General features: G+C 40.5%; 1 protein-coding gene across 1 annotated transcript in view; it reads right to left on the bottom strand.

Annotated features, from left to right (window-relative positions):
* The window catches only part of LOC136874646 (general odorant-binding protein 19d), a 55046-nt gene that overhangs the window by 23796 nt on the left and 6203 nt on the right, over positions 1 to 25047 (bottom strand). Inside the window, exons 2-3 of the mRNA XM_067148271.2 lie at positions 17338 to 17422; positions 7630 to 7682 (exon numbers count right to left, since the gene is read on the bottom strand). Of these exons, the coding sequence (XP_067004372.1) occupies positions 7630 to 7682; positions 17338 to 17422 (138 nt within the window). The remainder of the gene's footprint in view (positions 1 to 7629; positions 7683 to 17337; positions 17423 to 25047) is intronic.

Here is a 25047-nt window from a genome sequence, read left to right as displayed (position 1 = left end):
CATAAAAGAACCGCCAGAAGACATCTCCCGTTCCACTCATACTTGCTCAATAGCTGCTCCTCCTACCCCTCCAAACTTCCCCTCTGCAGCCATAAGCAGCAACTTCAGACAAACACGGAACAGTGCCTGACGTGCTCCCGAATAGCACACATCAAAGTGTCAACATCTACAGTAAGTACATGCACACCCATTCCAACGTTTAACAAACATTCCAATTTGGCAGACACAAAATTTCTTACACTTTATTTCTATTTACAGATACAAATACGTCCAACAACACAAAGTGAAGAAAGAAGCTTTCATGCTAACCATAAAACATAAGATATGTTGAAATCAAGTAATACATATTGACATTTAACAAAATCAAATAACATAAAGGAAGCACATCGCTAGAACAACAACATATCTACATTTTTATACCGTATCCCATCAAATTTTATGGTCAACCAGTCTTGTAAGCTTTGTGTATAGATCGACGAAGTGCCGCACTAAACACCGGACAACTACCTTGATTTCAACATAAGTGTCCATATTACCTTAAGAAACTCTTTGTATTACACCACCAGTAGACGAACACGGCTGATCATATATCATAACATAGTCGCATATACAACACGCCACAAGAAAAAATCTGTACTTCAAAATGTTTTATTCATCTAGTCATAAGTTTTCATGTAGAACAGTGGACACTTCACAATTTAGGAATATTGTATATTCAACATATATCATCTATGCACATAATAGTATTGCAAAGTTTTAACTCTCATACCGATTAACATAGACGAAAATAAGAAGAAAAACATTTGCAAACTAATAAAATTTTTACCCACACTATGTGACACCTTTACAATCTTAAAGAAAAATGTATTTTAACATATATCATTCATGTACATATAGTAATGTTAAGTTTTAATCATTATATCAGTTAATGTAGACGATTATTTAAACTAGAACATTCGTAATGGCAATGTTTTACCCTATCATGTGACATTCTTATTGTGATGTTTTAATTGTTTGTTACGATTGTCAGCTGAAGATAACCTTTACAAGGTTGAATTTGTGAATTACATGACTGTTTACATAGCGATCGTGGACAGGGGACTGCAAGATATAGGCCAACGTGGAATCCAAACCACGCCTCCATAGAAATGACAACGATAAAAGAAAGAATGAGAATAATAATAACAACAATCAAGTAAGAATGGAATAAAAGCAAGAGAATGAATAGAAAAATAATAAGAATGAGAAAAAAGGATAAAAACAGAATAAGAATGTTATAACAATTGTAGAATCGCGGGTGCAAAATGTGTCGCACTATGGATATAGCCCTGTTTTACGTCGAGATGCCCTTTCTGATGCCAACCCTATTTGGAGCGATGTATTCAATATTAGCTAGTTGCGGCTAGATGTGAAGGGGGGGGGGGGCACAAAAATGAGACAGCACAAAGTACTCAGGTTTAAGGGCTATAGGAGGGATAGAATTACACAGACACATTTATTGAGCGAGACTGCCAGAATGACAAATTAGCGTGGCAAGAGGGTGAATTGGTTAGCCGCAACAAACAATATTTTCTGAGTATTTCTACCAAGTTTGTCTTAATAGGTAATTAAAGAAATTAAATGAACGAATTAGCTGAAAAAACAATATGGACTGTACAAATTTCCTTTTTATCATTTCTAGTTTCAGGCAATTTTTTAAATTTTTAAATAACTCTTAGGTAGTTCAATCTATCGAAACTTAGTCGTGTGGCTAAAAGGGAATAAAAATGTTTTGTTTCGCCACAAAGTGGGCGGGGGGGCAATTGCCCCTACCTTGGCCCCCTTAGTCGCCGCTACTGGTATTATCTGCAACTGTGGTAGTTGGTAGCGAGTTGTGTTATGTGTGAATAAAGAGATGCGGTTTTAAAGGAACCCAATCCCTAAGCCAGAAGAACTTAGCACGCTCACTTAAAATCCATAGCATAGCCAATAATCGAACACATGGCCAGAATGCTAGTCATTAAGCCAATGAGCCGGACAACAATGGAATTAAGCTGAATAGTTCGAAACCGAGCAAGTGGCTGTGCGGTTTGGGTCACGTAACTATCAGCCTGTGTTCGAGAGATGGTGTACCATGCAGTTTGGGGTGTGCAGCTGTGAGCTTGCATCTGAGAGGTAGTGGGTTCGAGCCTCACTATCGGCAGCCCTGATGATGGTTTTCCGTGGTTTCCCATTTTCACAGCAGGCAAATGCTGGGGCTGTATCTTAATTAAGGCTACAGCCGCTTCCTTCCCACTCCTATTCCTTTCCTCTCCCATCGTCGCCATAAGACCCATCTGTGTCGGTGTGACGTAAAACAAATTGTTGAGAGATAATATGTTTGAACCCCACTGTCGGCAGCCCTGAAAATAGTTTTTCGAGGCTTTCCATTTTCATACTAGGCAAATGCTGAGGTTGTACCTTAATTAAGGCCATGGTTGCACCCTTCCCACTTCCAGCCTTTTCCTATTCCATCGACACCATAAGACTTATCTGTGTTGGTGTGATGTAAAAAAAAAATGGAAATGATGACAACGAAGTGGCAGTGTCTATTGCCTCGCATCGCAAAGGTCGTGGTTCAAATCAATGAAAATGTGTGTGAGATTTTTGAAGAAGAAAGTCATATATTCCTGTTTTTCATATTTCGCATAAAATTGCTATGATCACACAAAGCTATAAACTTGGTTTTCTTGCTAAATGTTTGAAATATTCTCAGTTGTTATACATTTTTAAAGAAAATTGTATTCCTCTTAAAGAAGTATTTAGGAAGTGCTGTTGCTGTTGATAGCAATGCTCAGGCCGAAGTCCATGCCTGTGTTGGGAAAGCACCGAGTGAGTGGCTGCATTGTCAGGTTGCATTCAGGAGATAGTGGGTTCGAACCCCACTATTAGCAGCTCTGAATATGTTTCTCCATAGCCTCCTGTGCCATCACCACCATAAGACCTATCTGTGCTGGTGTGATATAAAGCAAATTGTAAATATAAAAAATAGGTTATCCATTACTGGGAGTGAAAAGTTACCATGGTTTCCCATTTTCACACCAGGTTGTACCTTAATTAAGGCCACGACCGCTTCCTTCCAACTCCTAGGCCTTTCCTATCCCGTTGTCGCCATAAGACCTATCTGTGTCGGTGCAACGTAAAGCTACTAGCAAAAAAACATTGTGTACCATGATCACCTGACGGTGAACGTCTATCATTGTTCTCAAGCCGATTAGTGTAATCTGGAACAAGGCAAAATTCCTCATGGGTGATCTCTCCAACCTACGTAAATAACAGCATGAAGGACTTTATTAAGAAAATAAATTTGCTCACTTTGAACATTGACATAGCAATTAGAAATATGTTTTAGAATAGTTTCTTTTAGGGCATAGCATTGTATGGAAGTAAAATATAACAATAACTAGCTCAGAGGAAGATAGAAGCTTCTGTAATGTGGTGTTGCATAACAATGGTGAAGGTGAGATGGTAGACCGAATCACGAATGAAAATATACTGAATCAAATTGGTGAGAGGAGAACGATTCGGTAAAATTGATCAGAATAAGAGACAGAATGATAGGACACATCTTAAGATACCCAGGACTTGTTCAGTTGATTTTTGATGGAAGTGTATGCAGTAGTGACAGTAGGGATAGACCAAACCATGAATATAATAAACAGATTAATGTAGGATGTAGCTAGTTACATGGAAATGAAAAGGCTAGCACAGGATAGGGTGGCATGGACAACTGTATCAAACCAGTCTATGGACTAATAATCCAAACAAAAACAGGCTTTATAGAATATCCTTGTAGATGGCATTAGTTGCTCGTGATGCGTGTACACTTCACTTCACGACATAAGATCCCTGCTCTCATACTTACCACTACTATAGTGTAACAGGTACTGTACTCTTAGAGAAAAAGTTTCCTACTGTTGTCACGTTTATTTTGCTGTCCCTTTCTTTCTCTTGAGTTGCTCCTTTGTCAGATGAATTGACGTAACATGCTTTTACATTATTATTATCATCATCATAGCATCTTGAAGCACAGGTATTCCTTAAATGGTTCTAAAGGTCTTCAATTGGGTTGATCGGCTGTTCACGTCACCCACATCTGGCGAGACAAATTGGAAACTCTTTTAAGCAAAGATGAGCTACACGAAGATTTGTCCTGAAATTTTCAGGAACATCTCGGGTGAATTCAAATGGGCTTTGTGAGGTGATGTTGCTGAATCTGCACTTAGCTTAAGACTGGCTTGAGGGCCATGCCAAGAAATCAGTTTCAAACACCAACAATCCGTGAGTTTCAGCAGGTATCACCGTAGCGCAATTGCTCTGGCACGATCCTGTCAGCTCGGAGGTCTGTGTTCAAATCCCTCGCTTTTTCTTCGATTGGTGTCCTCGAGCCTGTCTAAAGCCACGTTTGGATTTACAACACCGCCTCTCAAGGCCCATATGAATTCACCCGCGAAGCGATCTGATTGGATAAGTTCAATAGCTGATAAAACTACAACAGCATGAGATATCAGGTTATTTTTATCAAATTATTTATGAATATCACTTTCAGCCCCATGTGTCAATTTGATACATGGCAAGTTATGAGCTCAGCCCCATGTGTATCAAATTGATACACCGTTAAACCCAGCCAGAAAGTTGGTAAATTCACCCACAGCCCAAGACTTACTATTGCATGAACTCGTTATTCTGGTGGCCTACAGGTGTTTTAAAACAAATAAAAACATTTTCTCATCTTGAACTCTCCTAAATAAGGTGTGAGTCAATAAGATGCACATGGGCTCTGAGTAATTTATGTATGCACTTTTTGTGTGCGTCATTTTAATACATGCACAAAAATGGTTTAAAAATATTATTTATTAATTTATTTTTATTTCAAACACTTCCATACAGATTTGGATATTGTTTTATGTTACCAGGGTTAGGTTAAATTACGTTAGAATGGACTAGGTTAGATTAGGTGACAAGAATTTGAAATTTAAAAAATGGACACAGGAATCAGCATTAGGCGTAAATACATACAAAACTCAGTAGATTCCTTCAACTGATTTTTTTTTTACATTTTACTAAGAGCAACATTTTACTTTCTGTTACGTCGCTACATATCTATGTTTCTTGAAAAAACAGTCCATACACATGTACTTGAATTCTGGGCAACCAAAGCACATTGTTCTTACTTGACAGCATCTCTTAGCAGCTATTTTCCTCCCCTCACGTGCTGATAAAAGTTGGTAGCAAGAAGTGCATCTACCTCTGGGCCTATCTTCAATAGTTTTGAGTTTGTGGTTCTTCGGTAGGTCATCTTTGTCATTGTTGTGAAGACGTTCCAAAAGCAGGTAAGTTACAAGTTCTTCTCGGAATGATACAATGTCTTTTGGCGCAAAAACAGTAGACTTGTAAACTGTGTGTGCATTAACAACAGCTGTATTAGTCAAGAGCTCAAACATAATTTTTCTGTACCATTTTACACCTCGACGTACAGATGTACCATAAGATGCTAGTTGATCTGAAACATCAATGAATGACTTTCCTCCATTGTATTGCAACACTGTGGATGGTTTCCTTGTAACGCCTTGTTTGGTAGTAGTTTCAGCCAGTTCAGGAACATGTTTCGTTGTTAAGAACATCACGTCCCTTTTGTCTTTCCATTTTCCCATTATTACTCCTGTGTTGCTTTCCCTGACAATCATCTGTCCTCTGTGGAGTGTACTTTTCTCGACTGTTTTAGAGTTCATTTTTCTTTTTTTACAAAGTGTTCCAACTAGATGTGTCTGTTTATCATTTAGCTGGTGGGCCAGTGGGACACTCGTATAAAAATTGTCAGTGTATAAAGTACGTCCTTCTCCTAACAATGGACGCACTAATTCCATAACTGTATTAGCAGAAGCTAACTGACCGCGTGGGATGTTTTCTTTTCCAGCATATACTTTCAAGTGCCAGGTGTACCCACCTTTCAGACATAACTTGTATAACTTCATCCCATACCTATGCCTTTTGTTTGGGATGTATTGGCGAAATTTGACCCTACCACGAAACGGAATCATTGACTCATCAATACATAACTCCTCCTGTGGGTTCATTGCATATTGAAATTTAACATTTAGTGCACTGACCAGCGGTCTTATTTTTGCCAATCGGTCATTTGGTTGGGCAATCTCGTTGTTGGAAATGTGTAAGTAACTAAGAGTCATTTCAAATCTATTACGACTCATAGCTTTGGATAATTTACTGTTGTAAATTGCATTTTTGGACCAATAGTTCCTTAGTTTAGGTTTTTTATCTAGACCCATCCATAACACTAAACCTAAAAATGTTAGCATGTCATCCCTTGTAACATCATACCATTTTTCTAAAACAGAACTTTTTTTCCCCTTCAATATGGCATCAACAATAATTTGCTCAGCATACCTATTAGTTTCATTGAACAACAGATCTAAAATGTCATTATCAACAAACAGAGAATAAAATTCAAAAGACGAATTTGTGGACAGTTTATTATTAGCTGTCTCGGATACACCTGGTGGCTCTCTAGGAGTGAAATCGAAGGTATTCAAGTTACCTTCAACGTTCTGCCAAATTATGACTTCACCTTCTTTTGTTATCAATCTTTCGTCATCATCACTTTTCAAAACGCAAGTCTGATTCTGTTCCTCCTCTTTTAATACTTCCACGTCGTTGAGGTTAGGTTCGTCCATCACAATATTATTACTATCACTACTGTCAAAATCAAGGTCTGACAAGTGCACTGTCGGATCTTCTGAGTCACTCATATTTCTAAAAATACTAAGTTCACTACCACTACTGTCTGAATACATTTCTATTTTGTCTCTTATCTCATCAGAATCCATATTCCTGCAATAACACACCAGCACTGGATGTAAACAATATTATTTGGAGGCAAGACTGGCAGACAAGGAAAGGCTATGCAATGCTGCCAACCCTTGACCAATATACGACCCACAGCCCCAGGGAGAAGAAGACACTATGCTATTTCAATGTACGTGTGAATCTGAAAGCCTCACACTTTGAAGAACAAGGCCATGTCACGTGTGTCAATATGATGCACACGGGGCTGAGCGCCTAACTTGGTGTGTATCAGAATGATTCACACGGGGCTGAGCACGTGTTAACTGAAACATCGTGGGCTGGCAGGAAATGTGCCTTCCATACCTCTGGGGCTGAAAGTGATATGACCAAAGCTCCAACGCCCATATATCCAGTTCACGTTGTTTCCGATCACCCTGTATATGTAGAGATAGATCCCCTCTTGAGTCATGACTGAATGAGTTGGTCGTGAAGTTAGGGTCACGCAGGTGTAAGTTAGCATTCAGGAGGTACTGCGTTGGTATTCCACTGTCGGCACCCTGAAAATGGTTTTCCGTGGTTTGCTATTTTCAAACGAAGCAAATGCTGAGTCTGTACCTTAATTAAAGTCATGGCCACTTCCTTCCCACTCCTAGTCCTTTCCCATCCCATCGTCACCATAAGACCTATTTGTGTTGGTGCGATGGAAAACAAAATTTTCTTTAAAAAAACCTCTCTTGACATGAGCGCAAGAATATATCAATTACATTTAGTCCCTTGTGGCGTTTCTTTGATACATCTGATACTTACCGCTTGTGTGTACGTTTCTAGAGGCTTGTGCATGGCTACATTTTCCACATCTCCTGAAAAGAAAAAAGAGAAACAATATTTATTTTCATTAAATGAAATAGTTTACTTTTCATGAAAATGCTGCTGTCAGAGAGTGGTTAAAAGTGGTATGAACAAGAACAAGAAATCCATCACAAAGTGTAGGCACTACCTTCTTCGTTATTTTAAGCTGATTTGGCATTGTACCAAAGAGTTCTGATAAGGGAACATAAATGTATGCATACATACATACACACACAAACATACGAAGTGTATTTTTTAAGTAAGGTCTGTTTTGTTGTAGACACTAGTAGTTCACGCGCATATCGCAACGAGCATGTGCGTAGTGTACCGGCATGCCTGGGGAACAACTGTGCTCAGTTTCAGCTCTGTAGCTAACCTGTACGGTTCTGTTCTGTGGTTTCAAAATGTTTTTTAAGACTATCAACTCACCCGTCACGTGTGAAGTTCGGTCAGTGATACGGTTTTTGTCAGCAAGGAACCTGTCTGCTGCAGAAATTCATCGACAGATTTGCGAAATGTACGGTGATACTGTTATGAGTGAAAGCAAAGTGCATAAGTGGGTATGACAATTCAAAGATGGCCATGACAACGTCCATGATGAGGACCGCTCCGGTCGCCCTTCTTTGATTACAGACGATTTGGTGGTTACAGTTGAAGCGAAGATTCGTGAGAACAGGTGCTTCACAATAACAGGTCTCTCAAACGAATTTCCCGACGTGTCGAGATCAGTGCTTTACAACATTGTTTCTGAACACCTGAAGTTTAGGAAACTGTGCTCCCATTGGGTCCCGAAACTCCTAACAGAGGACCACAAAAACCAAAGATTTGAGTGTGTGATGAAATTCTTGACTCGTTATGACGAAGAAGGTGACGGCTTCTTGAGTCAGATCGTAACTGGAGATGAAACATGGGTTTCGCATATCGCGCCCGAATCGAAGCAACAGAGCATGGAATGGATACATACACACTCGCCTGTAAAGGTGAAGGCTAAACAGACTCTGTGCCGGTGCAAAATCATGGTGTCGGTGTTTTAGGATAGGCATGGTGTTTTGTTGGTCGACTTCATGCAATGAGGAACCGCTATCAATGTAGAAGCATACTGCCAAACCCTGAGAAAGCTACACAGAGCGATTCAAAACAAAAGGCGCGGCATGCTGACAAAGGGAATTGTCCTTCTCCATGACTATGCAAGACCTCACACTGCAGGTCAGACCCGCCATTTATTGGACAGTTTTGGCTGGGAAGTTTTAGACCACCCACCCTACAGTCCTGATCTTGCGCTGAGCGATTACCATCTGTTCCTCCACCTCAAACATCGCCTCAGTGGCAACCATTACAATGATGATGACGACGTGAAAACGGCAGTGAATACTTGGTTATCGGAGCAGGTGGTAAGTTTCTATGAAGAGGGTATTTTAAAATTGGTTACAAAGTATGATAAGTGTTTGAACAAACTTGGCAAATATGTCAAAAAATAGAGTGAAGTATGTACTTTCTGAAAATAAATTTACTTTTTTGAAATAATCTTTCGTTGTGTACTTATTTTCAAACAGACCTTACTTAAAAAACACGCCTCGTACATACTTATATACATACTGTCAGACAGATGTTGCGTTTTATACACACATAAAGAAAAAGTTATATATCACCCACCAAAGAAACGTTCTAAGGCATTCTGTGCAATGTTGAAGTGGTAATTCGAAAGTAATGCATCTTCCAGTGTATTGACAACCAAAACAAAACAAATCACTTTGACTATAAGCTAAACAAATAACTTCGACAATAAGTTAACAGAAAAGCAAATAACTTTTCTTGAGGTAAACCCATTTTGTAGCAACCTCATTTAATACAGAATAACATGTCCCCTTGCATGAATGCTTCCTGCACCCTATATGGCATGCTACCCACGAGTTCCTTTAACCACTGCTAGTCTAATTTATCCCATTCTTCAGTCGCAATTCTGCATAACTGCCATAGATTTCATGGTGGGGCATGACGTGTTCTTACAGCTCTTTTCAATCTATCCCAAGTATGTTCCATGGGATTCATATCAGGGAAACATGATGGCCAATCCAGTTGAGCAATATTGGCACATTTGATTAATGCATTGACAATGCCTGCACAATGGATGCAGGAGTTGTCATCTATAAACTTGAATTCTTAATAAATAATTAATGAATTAATCTTATTTGCTTTACGCCCCACTAACTAATTTTATGGCTTTCGGAGACACCATAGTGCCAGAATTTAGCCCCGTAAAGGTCCTTTTACGTGCCAGTAAATCTACTGACACAATGCTGTCGTATTTGAGCACCTTCAAATACCACCGGACTAAGCCAGGATCGAACCTGCCAAGTTGGAGTCAGAAGGCCAGTGCCTCAACTGTCTCCACTCAGTATCTTTGAAGGCATCTAAAGTCCTTAGTTTCTCATCGCTCTCATGTCCGACTCGTTGGCTGAACGGTCAGCGTACTGGCCTTCGGTTCAGAGGGTCCCGGGTTCGATTCCCGGCCGGGTCGGGGATTTTAACCTTCATTGGTTAATTCCAATGGCCCAGGGGCTGGGTGTTTGTGCTGTCCCCAACATCCCTGCAACTCACACACCACACATAACACTATCCTCCACCACAATAACACGCAGTTCCCTACACATGGCAGATGCCGCCCACCCTCATCGGAGGGTCTGCCTTACAAGGGCTGCACTCGGCTAGAAATAGCCACACGAAATTATTATTATTATATCGCTCTCATGATTCCTATTGAATTTGAATTACAATATTCTTTTCAGCAAAGCAGTATTCTTGAGAAGTGATCTCTCCATATTTGCTCTCATTTCTTGGACAAAGACAGTTCTGTACAAGTCTCAAAATCCAAGCTTTCAGCCTTACAATCTTGTTATAACTTAAACATTGTTTGTAATACCAATCCCGCTCATGTTCCCTCTGGGTTAAGAGGCAAGTAGTTTTCATCTTCTCTTTCAACAAAGCTTGTTCGTCATAAACAGGACAGTCTGGCGATGAACACGGCCAAGCTTCTATAGGTTCTCTCATCGAAGCAGGTCCCTCCCACCATTTTTCAGCAGCAAGTTGCTTCACACCACAGCCTCTTGAAGGTAGATCTTCTGGATTTTCTTCTTCAGATACATGGCCCCACGTCACTGGAAGAGAAAGTGTTCTTTTTTCATGTATCCTATTTCTAACAAAGACGGACCACTTTTCAAGTACTGTTATAGAGTTGCTCCAAAAATATATTTTTATACCACTCCACAAAAGTCCTTCTATTACAGAATTAGCCAAACGTGCACCTATTAATGCAGTGAGAAGTTCCATGCGTGGTACCGGTATGGTGATGTTTTTCAGAGGAGCTACACACAATCTGGCTGCAAGAAGACTTACCACAACATCAATATCTGTGTCTATTCTGAGGTATGTAACAGCGGCATAAGCTTTTCAGCTCGCATCACAGAAATTGTGGATAGTACAGATTTTCATGTTGTAAACACTTGTACATAAACATCTCGGAATTTTTATTTTGGACAAGAAATGGAGTTCATCAAACCATCTTAAACATTCTTCTTTAAGTTTGTCAATGACCTCAGTATCCCAGTTTATTGCCAATTGCCAGGTTCTTTGCAACAGTATCTTGGGACATACCATCACAGGGGAGGTAGCACAAACAGGGTTGAAAAGTCTGTGGACTATCGACAGTATTGTCCTTTTCGTGACAGACTTCACGCTAACCATCTTAATCCATGATAAATTAAGCTGCAGGCTATCACTTTCTTTGTCCCATTCGAGTCCTAGAACAGGAGAAGGAGCTCCATATTTTCCACTGAAAGAAGTCTCCCACCCTCTTAATTCAAAACATCCTTTTTGTCATAAGTTCAGTGGTTTCTGAAACAAACTGTCGTAACTCATCCTCAGAGTCTTTTCTTGTTATCAGATTATCTACACAGAAACTCCTCACGAGTTGTTGCATCCCAACATCATCTAAATCAGAAGTTCCTCTAATATGGTACTCAATGATGGCTCCTAACAAGAAAGGGCTACAAGTGACCCCAAACACTACCCTGGTGTGACAAAATATCTTTATCGAATTCCAGCCTTTATCCCACCAGAGAAAACATAAGAAATTCCTATCTACCTTATTCAAGCTTATCTGAAGGAATGCCTTTTCTATGACTGCTATTACTCCAAACTTATTTTCCCTAAACCTCAACAAGACATCAGGGATCAACTCGATCAGGTTTGGACTGCTATCAAGGCATTGATTTAGCAGGTAATGATTATGAGATTTAGCATAAGCATCAAACACAGGTCAGATCCGGGTCGTACAGCTACACTCTTTTACTACAGGTTGGTGTGGTAGAAAATATATATTAATTGCTTCCTCTATAGGAACTGCCACAATAATCCCTTCACTCAGCCAATGTTGTAGATCATCATACTCTCTAAAGAGATTATCTGACTCGAGCTTCGTTGAATTTTTTTGGTAGTCTTTTCATTGCAAGATCCTTTTTTTGCTAGTTGTTTTTTACGTCGCACCGACACACACAGGTCTTACGGCGACGATGGGACAGGAAAGGACTAAGAGTGGGAAGGAAGTGGCCGTGGCCTTAATTTGCAAGATCCTTATTGTCGGGAAGAGGTAGGTGTCCTTCAAGCCAAAGTAAACAAACTTCATATCGTTCCTACTCATCGATTTTTACAGTTTCCAAAAAATGCTGCCTAGTCGAAAATTCTTGTTCAGACCTAGACTTCTTTTCTGCTGCTTCAGTGATTCCAATCAAATCCAGCCTCAACAGATCTGAAATATCAGCTTCCTTGATGAACAATGATGTCACAGTCATGGCCATGTTGGGATCATTAATCTCACTCTGAGGGACTTTTCCTATTAGAGTCCAACCCAAGCAGGTTACAGGTGCAACAAGTCCTGATGCTAACTCTTCATGACAGCCTGTTAATAACCTTCCTGCAACATCTGCTCCTATCAGGATAACTATCGGCTCATCGGTGCGGCAAACAACCGCCATTGAAATATTTTTCTTCTTCAGTTCTGTCATCCAAAGTCCATTTTCAATTGAGGAAATCCCTTGACATATAACATGCTGATCTAGAACCATAGAATTACAAAAAAAGCTTCCATCAAGGTTACCTAACCTTATCTTATATCAATGATGTTTGCAACCTTTGGTGTTTATACTCCCGAACAAGGAATGGATTACCGTTTCTTCAGACTGAGGTACATACTTCACTTTTTCTGCAATATCTTTCAAGATCTTCTGAGATCCTGTGTCAATGAGAACCCTTATACAAGCTACCAATCTGACTTTGTAGTTGTGTCATGAGGAGATTTCAGTTCTTCACACATTAAGGTCACATGATGTTTCCCACAAACACAACATCTTAAGACTGTTCGACATTTCTTCGTTATATATCCTGGTTTCAAACAAAAGAAACAGCAACCTCTCTGTCTCAGCAATTTCTGCTTCTCTGCTATGTCCACGCCTTGTGCAGCAAAATAGTCAGAACTTTTAAGAGACTTGTCGCAAAAAACACAATTCTTCTTAGCCTCTTTAACCTCTGCAGTTGACAATAACCCTGCCACTGAGGGGAAGTTCTCTTTGCTGGTAGTTTGATATTTGTTGGTTAATTTCTTCTTAATGCCAGCATTTACTTCACTGCTTCCTAAATGAAAACCAGTGAGAGCAATCGTAATTCTTTCTTCACCGTCTACCTTGGTTTTCAGAAACTCCATCAAATTACTAAGCCGTTCCTTAGAATCCTTCATTTCTGCACTGTTGGCACTTCTATGCCATGCTTTCAGAAACTCTTCAGGTAAGCATGACTCTGTTCAAGGAAGCTAAAGCTATTGATTCTCTCCAATTACTTTCAACATGTAGGGTTTCTGAGATACTGTGTCAATGAGAACCCTTAGGCCTACACAAGCTTTCTGACTATCATAATGCTGCCTTTACTTTCAGAGTTTCTAGGGTAGAAGATGGTATTGTACTCAAACATTTTTTTAAAAGTACCCCTAATTAGTGTAGGAGAAAGTATATCACAAAAGTTCACTTCAAAGTTATTTACTTGACGAGATCCACCATCTTAACTGAGAACAAGAAAAAGACATTCAAAATGCTAAAAACACAACATTCTCAATAGACCTTCCCAGGCAGCTTTACACTGATTATCCACTGCAGTTGTTGCTCTAGGGCGACCAGTACGGGGCAAGTCATGAACTCTACCTGTGTTTTGAAAACGATTCCAGGTCCGTACCACATCGCTCTGGCTATTCGCATCGCAAGTCTCTCGTTGACACTCCTTGTTGACATAATATAACAATCAGTGGCGATCAAATGTTGATATCCGTCGTTAGTGAGGAAGTTACTTCTGTACCTTTGTTCAGACAACAGTCAAAACGCACTGGATACTCCTCTTTGCTAACTAGAAAGTCAACACAGCTGTGATTTCTCCAGGTCGCCTTTCCCTCCAAGGCTGTGCAATGTATGTCAATGTGTCTCGAGGTCAATGCACGTGACATGAAGACGAGCTCTGAGTACAGGCGAAATCGATTCATCAGATCATGAAATGTGTGATATGATTTTAATTTATGGTGAGGCAAGATGTAATAGAGCAAGGGTGGGATGAATATATTGAGAACATTTTCCCAGCTGAAGACACACGATGGTCTGGTTTTGTCGCCGTATTTCAGAGACTTCCACATAGGGCCTGATTCTCAAAGTTTTTATGGCCATTATTACGTCATACTACTGGACCAAATGTCCCAGTTATTTTTGTAATATTACAGCAGCAACAACAACACAACAGCAATTTGTTTATGTAGAGATTTTACAAGACTAGAATTACTATTCTCTTACGAACTGACTTTGCTCTCGTCACCCCTGCCAACAGGCAAAGTTGTGCTTGGGTTACATAGCAACTTTCCTTTGCCAACCTCGCCGAATCCCCTCTAGGTACAGCAGACTTAATTTGTCACTGCTGCCTGAAGAGTTACTGAAAACCTTAACATTGACTTGTTAATATTTAATTTTAAATTGAAAGGTAGTCGACAATTTCTTTGCATAAATTGGAAAGGATAGTATCTTCTATCACTTGTTAGGTGGATGTGTCTTATTTCATTATAACTATCAGATTTGTGTTCATAAATATATCTGAAATTAATATTATTATTGGTTTATAACATCATTCTGTTTAAACTGTGCTAATGTGATTGGTGCTTCCGACATGACTATGTCTATGGCTTGAGCATTTTAATGAATTGTCTCCTTTCAGTTGTGTGTTTATGAATGTTCTAAGAATAAGGAGAACACACCCGCAATCCATCAAGGTATGGCAAAAGCTGTTGAAGAAGATGAACAACAACAAAAACAACAACAATATTTTCTCCAAGCAGTATTTCATTTACTTTTTCAGTCATTTCAATCACAGTAATTGTAATACGTTGGTAAAATTCGCAGCAGACCAAGTAATTCGATAGCATGGTATCTCTAACACCACAGTAATCCATGAATTCATTGCCAATAACACTGCAAATAATACTAATTGAAAGTAGTTATGAATGTGGTAGAAGATTCACCTTAAAGAAGGCTGTCTTCTGACCACATTAAACTGGATAAGTACCGAAGTTCCTTAATGCTACCATCAAAAGGATTCACTGCACAATTTACAACCTTAATGATCAGAGTACAAGATATTTAGAGGATGTAACAAGCCAATCAGGTCTTCTGTCGGCAGGGTAAAGCCTCATTAAGTCGTATTTCAGTTATATACTGCAGAGTTATTGGTAATGCCAACAAGCTAGAATAACATAGAGAGGCGGAAGCGCTGCCTGGGTGAGGCTAATACAACAGACGTCCGCCATGTTTCCAGTGGTCACACAAACAAGGGGGCATGGCCCTTGAATGATGAAAAGTGTAGAAAATGCGCATTTTAGAATCACTGGGAGAAAATCAAAGACCGTTGGTTTAAATCTTAAGCATTAAAAATCATAGACTGGGAATACCGCCACTTCATCATATTGCGGCATGAGGCCAACATCTCGGTCAGTCGATTGTAGAGTAGTTCAAAATCATCGCACAATGACATATGAATAGGCCTCAAAATCGGAACAAGAGCATTACCCGGCTTGGCTGTTGTGGTTAAGAGTAAATTACAATAAAAACCATGGACATAAATATTAATGACAGAAAGCTTTAAAATAATAGGGACCTACAATATGTTACAACCTCATTCTGATTATATTTATAAAAGTATTGCATCCCCATGCGTACTGTCTTTCTTTCTTAATCTGTTTACCATCCAGGGTTGGTTTTCCCATGGACTCAGTAAGGGATCCTACCTCTACCACCTCAAGGGCAGTGTTCTGGAGCATGAGACTTTGGGTCTGGGGATACAACTAGGAAGGAGGGCCAGTGCCTCGCCCTGACGGCCACACCTGCTGTGCTTGACAGAGGCCTTGAGGGGAATGAGAAGATTGGAAGGGATAGACAAGGAAGAGGGAAGGAAGCGGCCGTGGCCTTAAGTTAGGTACCATCCCGGCATTTGCCTAGAGGAGAAGAGGGGACCACTTCGAGGTTGGCTAAGGTGGGAGTCGAACCCACCTCTATTCAGTTGACCTCCCGAGGCTGAGTGGACCTCTTTCCAGCCCTCGTACCTCTTTTCAAATTTCGTGGCAGAGCCAGAAATCGAACCCCGGCTTTCAGGGGTGGCAGCTACTCATGCTAACTACTACAACACAAAGGCGGCCCATGAGTACTGTACCAATATAATTGTTTAATGTTATTATTATTTTTATAATATAGGGGGCATATCCCATTACCATATCATACTAGGATTACTAGCTAAAAGGTAACTTTGAAAGTTGAAACTGACATCTGCAATAAAAGCTGCATAAATTTCACAAATAGCAGTAAAATACTTTATTTACCGTACTTGGTGTATGTATGATTTTTCGTGGTTGCATTTCCTTGGTGGTGGGCGCTCCATTGTCTTTGTAAATGTGAATGAAAATTAAATAAGGTTGGAATGGCATTTGCCAGTAATCGCTGTTGGTCATTTGTTTCATACATGCACTTATCTTCGAAATGTACAGAGCATAAGTGACTGTATTAATTGGGATACCATTTATCCCTTTTCATCCTCACAATGCAATTGTTCTGTTAATTCCTTGTTCTTTAAAGGAAATATGAAACAAAATCCGACAAATAATTACCGTGGCTATCCGTACTTTTGCTGTGTAAACAATAGAATGGGTTCAATTACAAACAGAAATTACAAAAATTAATCTCGGCTATCACTCAGTAAGACTTATTTAAAATATGATATAACATTTGTTTTATTACTCCAGTTAGTACAACTGTACGCTGAGCATACGGCTGGCATTCTGGAAAGCGAGAATCTATCTTTTCACTTCTTAAAACTTACGAAACTTGCGCTAATTCGGTTTGTTTTGACAACCATTAACATGGCTGCACCTTATCAACTTGCTTCCGCAGGGAGTGCTGATGGTGGCTCGTTGGGTACTGCAGATTTAACCGAGCCTCCCTCATATTACAACTAGCTTCCTTAGTTGACACATGACCATCAACACAGACACCAGAAAAAAGTATTGAGTATCACCCGCATTATCATAATTTATTATGATACCTTTGGTAGCTCCAGTACTGTTAGCGCAGTTATCAGCAGCTCGCAGCACTAGCTCCTTGTATTTCTCTGTGTACTGCCCAACAACCTGGAACAAAAAGAGCAATATAGATATAGAACATGTTTCATCATCATGAAATATCTACAGTAAGCTATTATGTGTGAGTGTAAGTTCTTTAACAACTGTTGAAAGGCTCGTCTTAGGTATACCTATTTTTGTATGGGGGAAGTATTTCCCAGAGAGTTCTAAAGCCCTTACATACTTACATCCCATATTGCACATTAAGGGTAAAGAAAAAGTTGGCAGTTGTGTCACTGACTGACACAATCATAGGATTTTGGCATGATAACGTCAAATGAAAGCTAGTACTGTTGAGCAGAAACTGTTGCATCCACCAGTACAGCATGCACAATGTCCACATCAGGTGGGAAATTAGAAATAAATGGTGTGTGTGTGGGGAATGATCATAGGGCTTAACTACTAGTGTATATTTCAGGTAGAACCGGGTGGGGGAGGGGGTATATAATTGCCCTGTAAGTAAATTACCCCTTCCCCAGAAAAACGTACATTTTAAATCATTTTGTTCGAATTCTGTTCTTATAACAAGAATTATAAACATTGGAAAGTTACTTCCCGGTTTCAGATGGACTTGCTCAAGGGCTGTCAGTCATTCTATTATACACTAGAGGACCCTGCTGCCCCGCATTCGTTACGAACAGCAGTTACATTATCGAACCCTAGCGAAACTGTCTGGTTCTCTTAAATGTTGGGCAGCGGTGGGTTTATAAGGTTTGCCCGTTAAATTGTGGGCAGAAGATAATGACACATTAGTTTGTACGGCAATACACAAGAGGAATTTTATTGGAGGAAAGGGTCCATGGGAAGATCATGCTAAGTCCATTTTTCATTTTTTCTGATATTACAGCCATCTTTTGGCTCTAAGAATGTAGTTTCAATCCTCTGTCCAATAAAGGGAAGGAACCTATTAAGTTCTTAGATTTGAGCCATTTTTAAAATCATACACCGGTGAAGAACATGGAGTTATACAGTTTTAATAATGCTCTCCTGTAAAATTAGTAAAGTGTTCTTTCCCTGGACCCTTGGTTCTTTCTAAGAGAGCTCCTATTTCATCAAGATTTTTCTCTGTTAAAACAGTTTGTCTCCTGCATGTTTTTCTCTAAATTAGGTATCGTATTCCTATGGAGAGGGAGGATGGAAGGAAATATTAAAATAAATCGAAAGCGGCATTCTAACAATACTTCATAGCACAACACGACGGATACACGCTGCTCTACTGTACTGTATAAGTCACTCATTAAACTCACAATAACTCTTGTATTTATACAGAAACTATGCTATTTTAAAAGTAATATACCATTGGAAAGTTTGGCGGCCACCACCACCACCCACCCCTGGGAGAGGCTTCAACATCATGGAATGTACTGAGAGACAGTGCATGTTTAATCTCATGTGACCTCACTTGAAAAGTAGGGTGGTTGGCTAAGAGCGTGCTCTTAACCTCACATGACCTTACGTGTCTAGGCTTAACCTTGAAGACCAGGCCTAAGGGCGTTAACCTTACAGACCATAGTTCGATGCCGAGGATAACTGCATGACAGCGCAGGCTTAAGCTTACATGATGTTAATGGCTATGGGTGTAGGCTTAGCCTCATGTTGACCAGGCGTTAAATTAACCGGTTGACCTTCCCTACACCCTGGCTAAAAGTGCAGACTTAACCTTACGCTGACCAGGCGTTAACTTAACCGGTTGACCTTCCCTACATCCTGGCTAAAAGTGCAGGCTTAACCTTACGCTGACAAGGCGTTAACTTAACCGGTTGCCCTTCCCTATACCCTCGATAAAAGTGCAGGCTTAACCTTATGCTGACCAGGCTTCAACCTAACCAGTTGCCCTTCCCTACAGCCTGCCTAAAAGTGCAGGCTAAACCTAACTAGACAAAATGAGGCATGATCCATGGTTTTTGGAACTGCACTTGGAACAAGATGGCAGCTACACACATTGTATTGATAGGGCTAGGGAGATGGCGTAAGGCTTTATACATGTGCTTTATTCAGAGGGCCGTAACGTTGGAAGCTGAAATCGGAACAAGGTGGCGGCTACACATAGAACTAGGGATATGGTGTAATCCTTAATACATCTGCTTTATTCATATTTTTAGTGTCTGGAACTTGCACTTTGACCCAAAGTGGAGATCGAGGTTGGGACTCCATTGAACTCACTGCGGGACTAAATTCTGGCACTTCGGCATGTCTAAAACATAGTTAGTAGGACGTAAGGCCAATATCATAATTCATATTTGACCCACAACGGAGATCAAGTCTGGGACTCCCTTGAACAAAAATAACATTAGTCAAAATATTTAACCTACATAGAGATCAAGTCCAAGACTCTCCTCTTGAACAAAAGAATAATATATATCATACTTGGAACTCTATTAGACTGAAGCTCAACATAACCAGGAAATCGAATACTAGATTTTCTCTTGGACTGAAGACTAGTGTAAGCTAACAGCTCAATCAACTACAGAAAAAGGAATGCTGGAAAGGTGTTATGAAGCGAATAATGTAATGTCTCAGTAGAATTGCTTCTGCAAGCAGCAAGGGTTACTAACCTAGCAAAAATTTGTGAATTAGCTCTTTGTACATTTAGCCAGGTGCTTATATATGTCATCACCCTGGTCTGCATGTGAAACAATATGCATACGTTTGAACTTTGACCGATTGTCCTTCCCTACACCAGCTCGGACATAATTTTACACCTTAGCTAATTGTGCAGGCTTAACCGCACGCTGTCCGTGCGTTAACCTAAGTGCTTGCCATTCCCTATACAAGCTTAGCCGTTACGCATTGTACTAATAGGACTAGGGAGATGGTGTAAGACCTAATACATATGCTTTATTCATAGGGGCATAAAGTTCGAAGGCATCCTCAGGGAGTATGGAGCTGAACTTGGAAGAAGATGGCGGCACGGGACTAGGGAGACTGTGTATGACTTAGTACATATGCGTTATTCATAGGGTGTAACATTGGAAGACAACCACAGGGGCTTGGAGCTGAACTTGGAACAAGATGGCGGCACGGGAGTAGGGTGATGGTGTAAGACTTAATACATATGTTTTATTCATAGGGGCGTAACATTGGAAGGCACCCTCAGGAGGCTTGGAACTGAACTTGGAATCTTGAACAAGATAGTGACTACACGTTGAACTAATAGGACTAGGGAGATGGTGTAAGACTTAATACATCTGCTTTATTCATAGGGGCGTAATGTTGGAAGGTACCCTCAGGGGGCTTGGAGCTGAGCTTGGAACAAGATGGCGGCTACACACATTGTACTTATAGGACTAGGGAGATGGCGTAAGGCTTAATAGACGTGCTTTATTCATAGTGGCGTAATGTTGGAAGACACCTTCAGGGGGCTTGGAACTGAGCTTGGAACAAGATGGCGGCTATGCACGTTATACTAATGGGACCAGGAAGATGGTGTAAGGCTTAATACATGTGCTTTATTCATAGGGGCATAACATTGGGAGCTGAACTCGAAACAAGATGGGGCTACACATAGGACTAGGGATATAGTGAACGTTTTAACACAGGTGCTTTATTCATAGGGGCATAACGTTGAAAGCTGAACTTGGAACGAGATGGCGGCTACACATGAGACTAGAGAGATGGTGTAAGGTACAATATATGTATTTTATTCGTAGGAGCCGTAATGCTGAAAGCTGAACTCAGAACAAGGTGGTGGCTACACATGGGACTAGGGAAATGGTGTAAGACTTCATACATATTCTTTATTCATAGTGGCATAACGCTGAAAAGCGACCTTATGTTTCAGAGCTGAGCGACCGCATAAATGATAAAAGGGCTAAATGTCGAAAGGATTAAATGTCTAAAGGACAAACGGGCAGGTGGGCTAAATAGCAAAAGGGCTAAATGGAATAAACTATGATCTAGGGCTTAGAACTGAACTTGGAAGAGTATGGTGACACGGGACTAAGAAGATGGCGTAAGGTGCAATGTGATGTGCTTTATTCATAGGGATGTAACTTGAGAAAAGTCCGACTCGTTGACTGAATGGTCAGCGTACTGGCCTTCGGTTCAGAGGGTCCCGGGTTCGATTCCCGGCTGGGTCGTGGATTTAACCTTCATTGGTTAATTCCAATGGCCCGGGGGCTGGGTGTTTGTGCTGTCCCTAACATCCCTGCATCTCACACACCACACACAACACTATCCTCCACCACAATAACACGCAGTTTCCTACACATGGCAGATGACGCCCACCCTCATCGGACGGTCTGCCTTACAAGGGCTGCACTCGGCTAGAAATAGCCACACGAAATTATTATAACTTTAGAAAGCTACTTCAAGGTTTTGAAGTTGAGCGGCTGCAGAGTCAAAGACGCTAGCAGCTGAGTTGATGCGTAACGCGTTGTTGGTTTTTAGTGTCTGGAGCACTGAATTTTTGATTTTAACATTTCGAGGTTATAGACCTGAAATCTAGAGACTTATATCAGCTTAAAATATTGTTTACATCACTTAGAGATTAAAACTTTGCGTTCAGAATCGAAAAAGGTTCGCGTTACATATGACTGGGTATGGAACTCAGGGCTTTTCCCTTTGGACTGCTGAGTATCAGTCTCGTGGGCCCTACTTTAAGTAAATGACTGCGCATTGAAAGCGTGCGTTTAATTCAAAGCACCTAACGTTTTGGCTGAGATAAATTAGAAAACCACCCCACCCCGACTGGGAATCGAACTCCGCACTCTTTCCCTTGGACTGCAGGCTATCATACTAATTAAATGATTGTGCGTTAAAATCAAAATCCCTAAAATTTGAGCTGCGATAAATTTAAAAAATCGCCGACTCGATTATGAATCGATCCTGTGGCTCCTTTATTCGGGCAGCAAACAAGCCTGACTCTGCGTTAAAATCTTATGTGTTTACTTGAAACACCCGGCTTTACGCCACAAGAATTGAAGTAAAAAATCACCGACCGAACTAGGATTCGAACTTGGACTCAAAGCTGAAGTGCTATTCATATATCTAATCTGAAAATTCAAACATCTAACTCTCAGCAAAGAAAAAAATCACTGACTCAGGGTTTCGAACCTGGAGCTTACTTGGACTCAAGACTAAAGAGTTTAAGTGTATAAGAAGAAAAATCTTCAACCCAACCTGAAATCAGTGGCGAGCTTTTCTTTCACTGAAGGCTAAGTGTGAACTGTTACTTCAAAGTACATTAACTGAATACGGAGAGAGAATGCAGCAAATAAAAGCGAGGTCGTGACAGTGTGTGCATCTTAGCAAAAAAAATTGACTGCACGAGCAAGTTGATTAGACTTGGAAGTATTTGCTGGGACATGCAATACCAAGTTCGTTGTTTTTCATTTAGGCTAGTATGCACATTTCAAAAAAAAAAAAAAAAATTGGTGATACAAGCATGTTGACTAGACTTGGAAGTAACAGGGAATACAAAGTTCATTGTCTCCGCATTCATCTCTGAGCTGTAGATTTGAACCCTGGAGACTTGTAATTGCCTGCTGTAATGTTTACATCACTTAGCACCTAACGTTTGAGCTGCGAAAAATTAAAAAATCCCTAGCCCGATTGGGAATCGAACTCGGCACTCTTTCCCTTGGACTGCTGACTATCATAGTAACTAAATGATTATGCGTTAAACTCAAAAACACTCAACCTCCGAGATAAAAGAAATTAAAAATAAATTCGCCGACTCGACTAAGATTCGAACCGGTGGCTCCTTTACTCGGACAGCAAACAAGCACGCTAACTGCTGTAATTACTGTACATCAAAAGCCTGTGTGTTTAATTGAAACACCTCATGACGTACTTCAACACTCTTTGCAACTATATAGGAGTCGATTGTTCCATGACAGACGAATTTCTAATAACACAACTCTCACATTATTGAAAATATGAATCTCTATCTTGGGTCTCCTTCTGTTGGACTGTAGACAATTATGCTGACTAAATCGCTGTGCATTAAAAACTCGCGCTTAATTCAAACACCCGGCCATCGAGCTCGTAAAGTCAGTTTTCTGCTGAGAATATTGTCAGGACACCGCTCGATAATACATTTCGTATAATCGCGTTAGCAGCGGCTCCATCGAAAAATGCGACATAACAAATGCTGTAGAAAATTACGTTTCTAATAATTTTATATGAACATGTTTTTCCGTTATAAGTTATGAGTTGTGAGAATTTTTTGAACAGAATGTAGTTTCCATGTAGAGTTATATAGATATGTCGACTCGATGAGAAATCACGTAAAACAATCCTCAGAGTGCGGGTTCACACTTACTGTCTCTTGTGTACAAGTTAACGGCCAGTAGGATTTAAAATTTATGTAGCTAACTTGCTCTCTATAAAAAGAAATGGCGCTTGACTCTGATTCCGAGATGCAGATAGCTTATGTGCGATCTCCTGATGAACAACCTAGCTTTGAAACGTCGACTTCGTCGTGCTATGCAAGGTTAGAAAGAGCGATAGCGTAAGTCACGGAACTTAGCTAACACACTATAAGTATCACGGCTGTTAAATCCACTGGTGTCCAGTTGGACAGTTTTGTTCTGTACTAAATATATCTTCAACACCTACTAATTGTACATAACACGACCTAACAGGTTGAAAGTTAATTTTGATTAAACTATTGCGTTGAAGACGCGGGACTTATATCTTAATCGTTACTGCATTAGATCACATTAGTCCGACATGAAGCAATATAATCTCTCAGCAAATGAGTTACCCGGTCGTGCCACGTTGAAATAAAAATGCTAATGACGAAGGAAAGAGCAAATACAATTGCAATGAAAATGTATGCCAATATTTACTTGTAAAGTTCATGCACCTCATAAACTATTAAGCAGGACACATTATTGTATTAATGCTGTTTATAATAACATGCAATAAGTTGCCTCGTTACGTGTAAGGACATCTCGATCAAGGTATGTTGGACTCGTATTGGCAAATAATAGGCAATGAGTTGCCTACTGTAGTTGCATGGCTTCCTATCAAGAAAGGTACTTCATAAAACATGACGGCTTGCATCCTTCTATATGCAGCAGAAACTCCTAGCAAGAATGGTACTTCATAAAATATGGTGGCGTGTTCACATCCTGCTATATACAGCATTACTTACCGGACTATCATAATACAAAGTTAGTTGTTGTTGCCTAGCGACAACCTGTCCATCAACGTCTATCCAATATTGGCCTGCGTTCCAGGACATCCCAGATATGCTCGATAGGGTTCATATCGGGGCTCCTTGGTAGCCATGGCAGTCGTTGGACCTCCGCTGCATGTTCCTGGAACCATTCCCGGGCGACGTGGGAGCGATGTGGCGGCGCGTTATCATCTTGAAACACCGCAGAACCGTCTGGGCGTTGGAAGGCCAGAAATGGGTGGAGATGGTCTCCGAGCACCTCAACATAGCGCGTACCATTCAAAGTCTCTTCCAGAACAACTAGGGGGCCCATTCCATACCAGGAAAATGCACTCCAGACCATAACAAAGACACCAGCGCCCTGGACCACACCTTCGAGGCAGGCAGGATCCATCTTTTCATGTGGTCTGCGCCATACACGGTACCTCCCATCGGCATGGTGCAGTTGAAATCGTGATTCGTCCGACCATATCACGTTTCGCCATTGTTCCAGTGTCCATCCCTGGTG

The sequence above is a fragment of the Anabrus simplex genome, chromosome 5, assembly GCF_040414725.1.
Source record: "Anabrus simplex isolate iqAnaSimp1 chromosome 5, ASM4041472v1, whole genome shotgun sequence".
NCBI lineage: Eukaryota > Metazoa > Arthropoda > Insecta > Orthoptera > Tettigoniidae > Anabrus > Anabrus simplex.
This window is presented reverse-complemented; position numbering and strand designations above follow the sequence as displayed.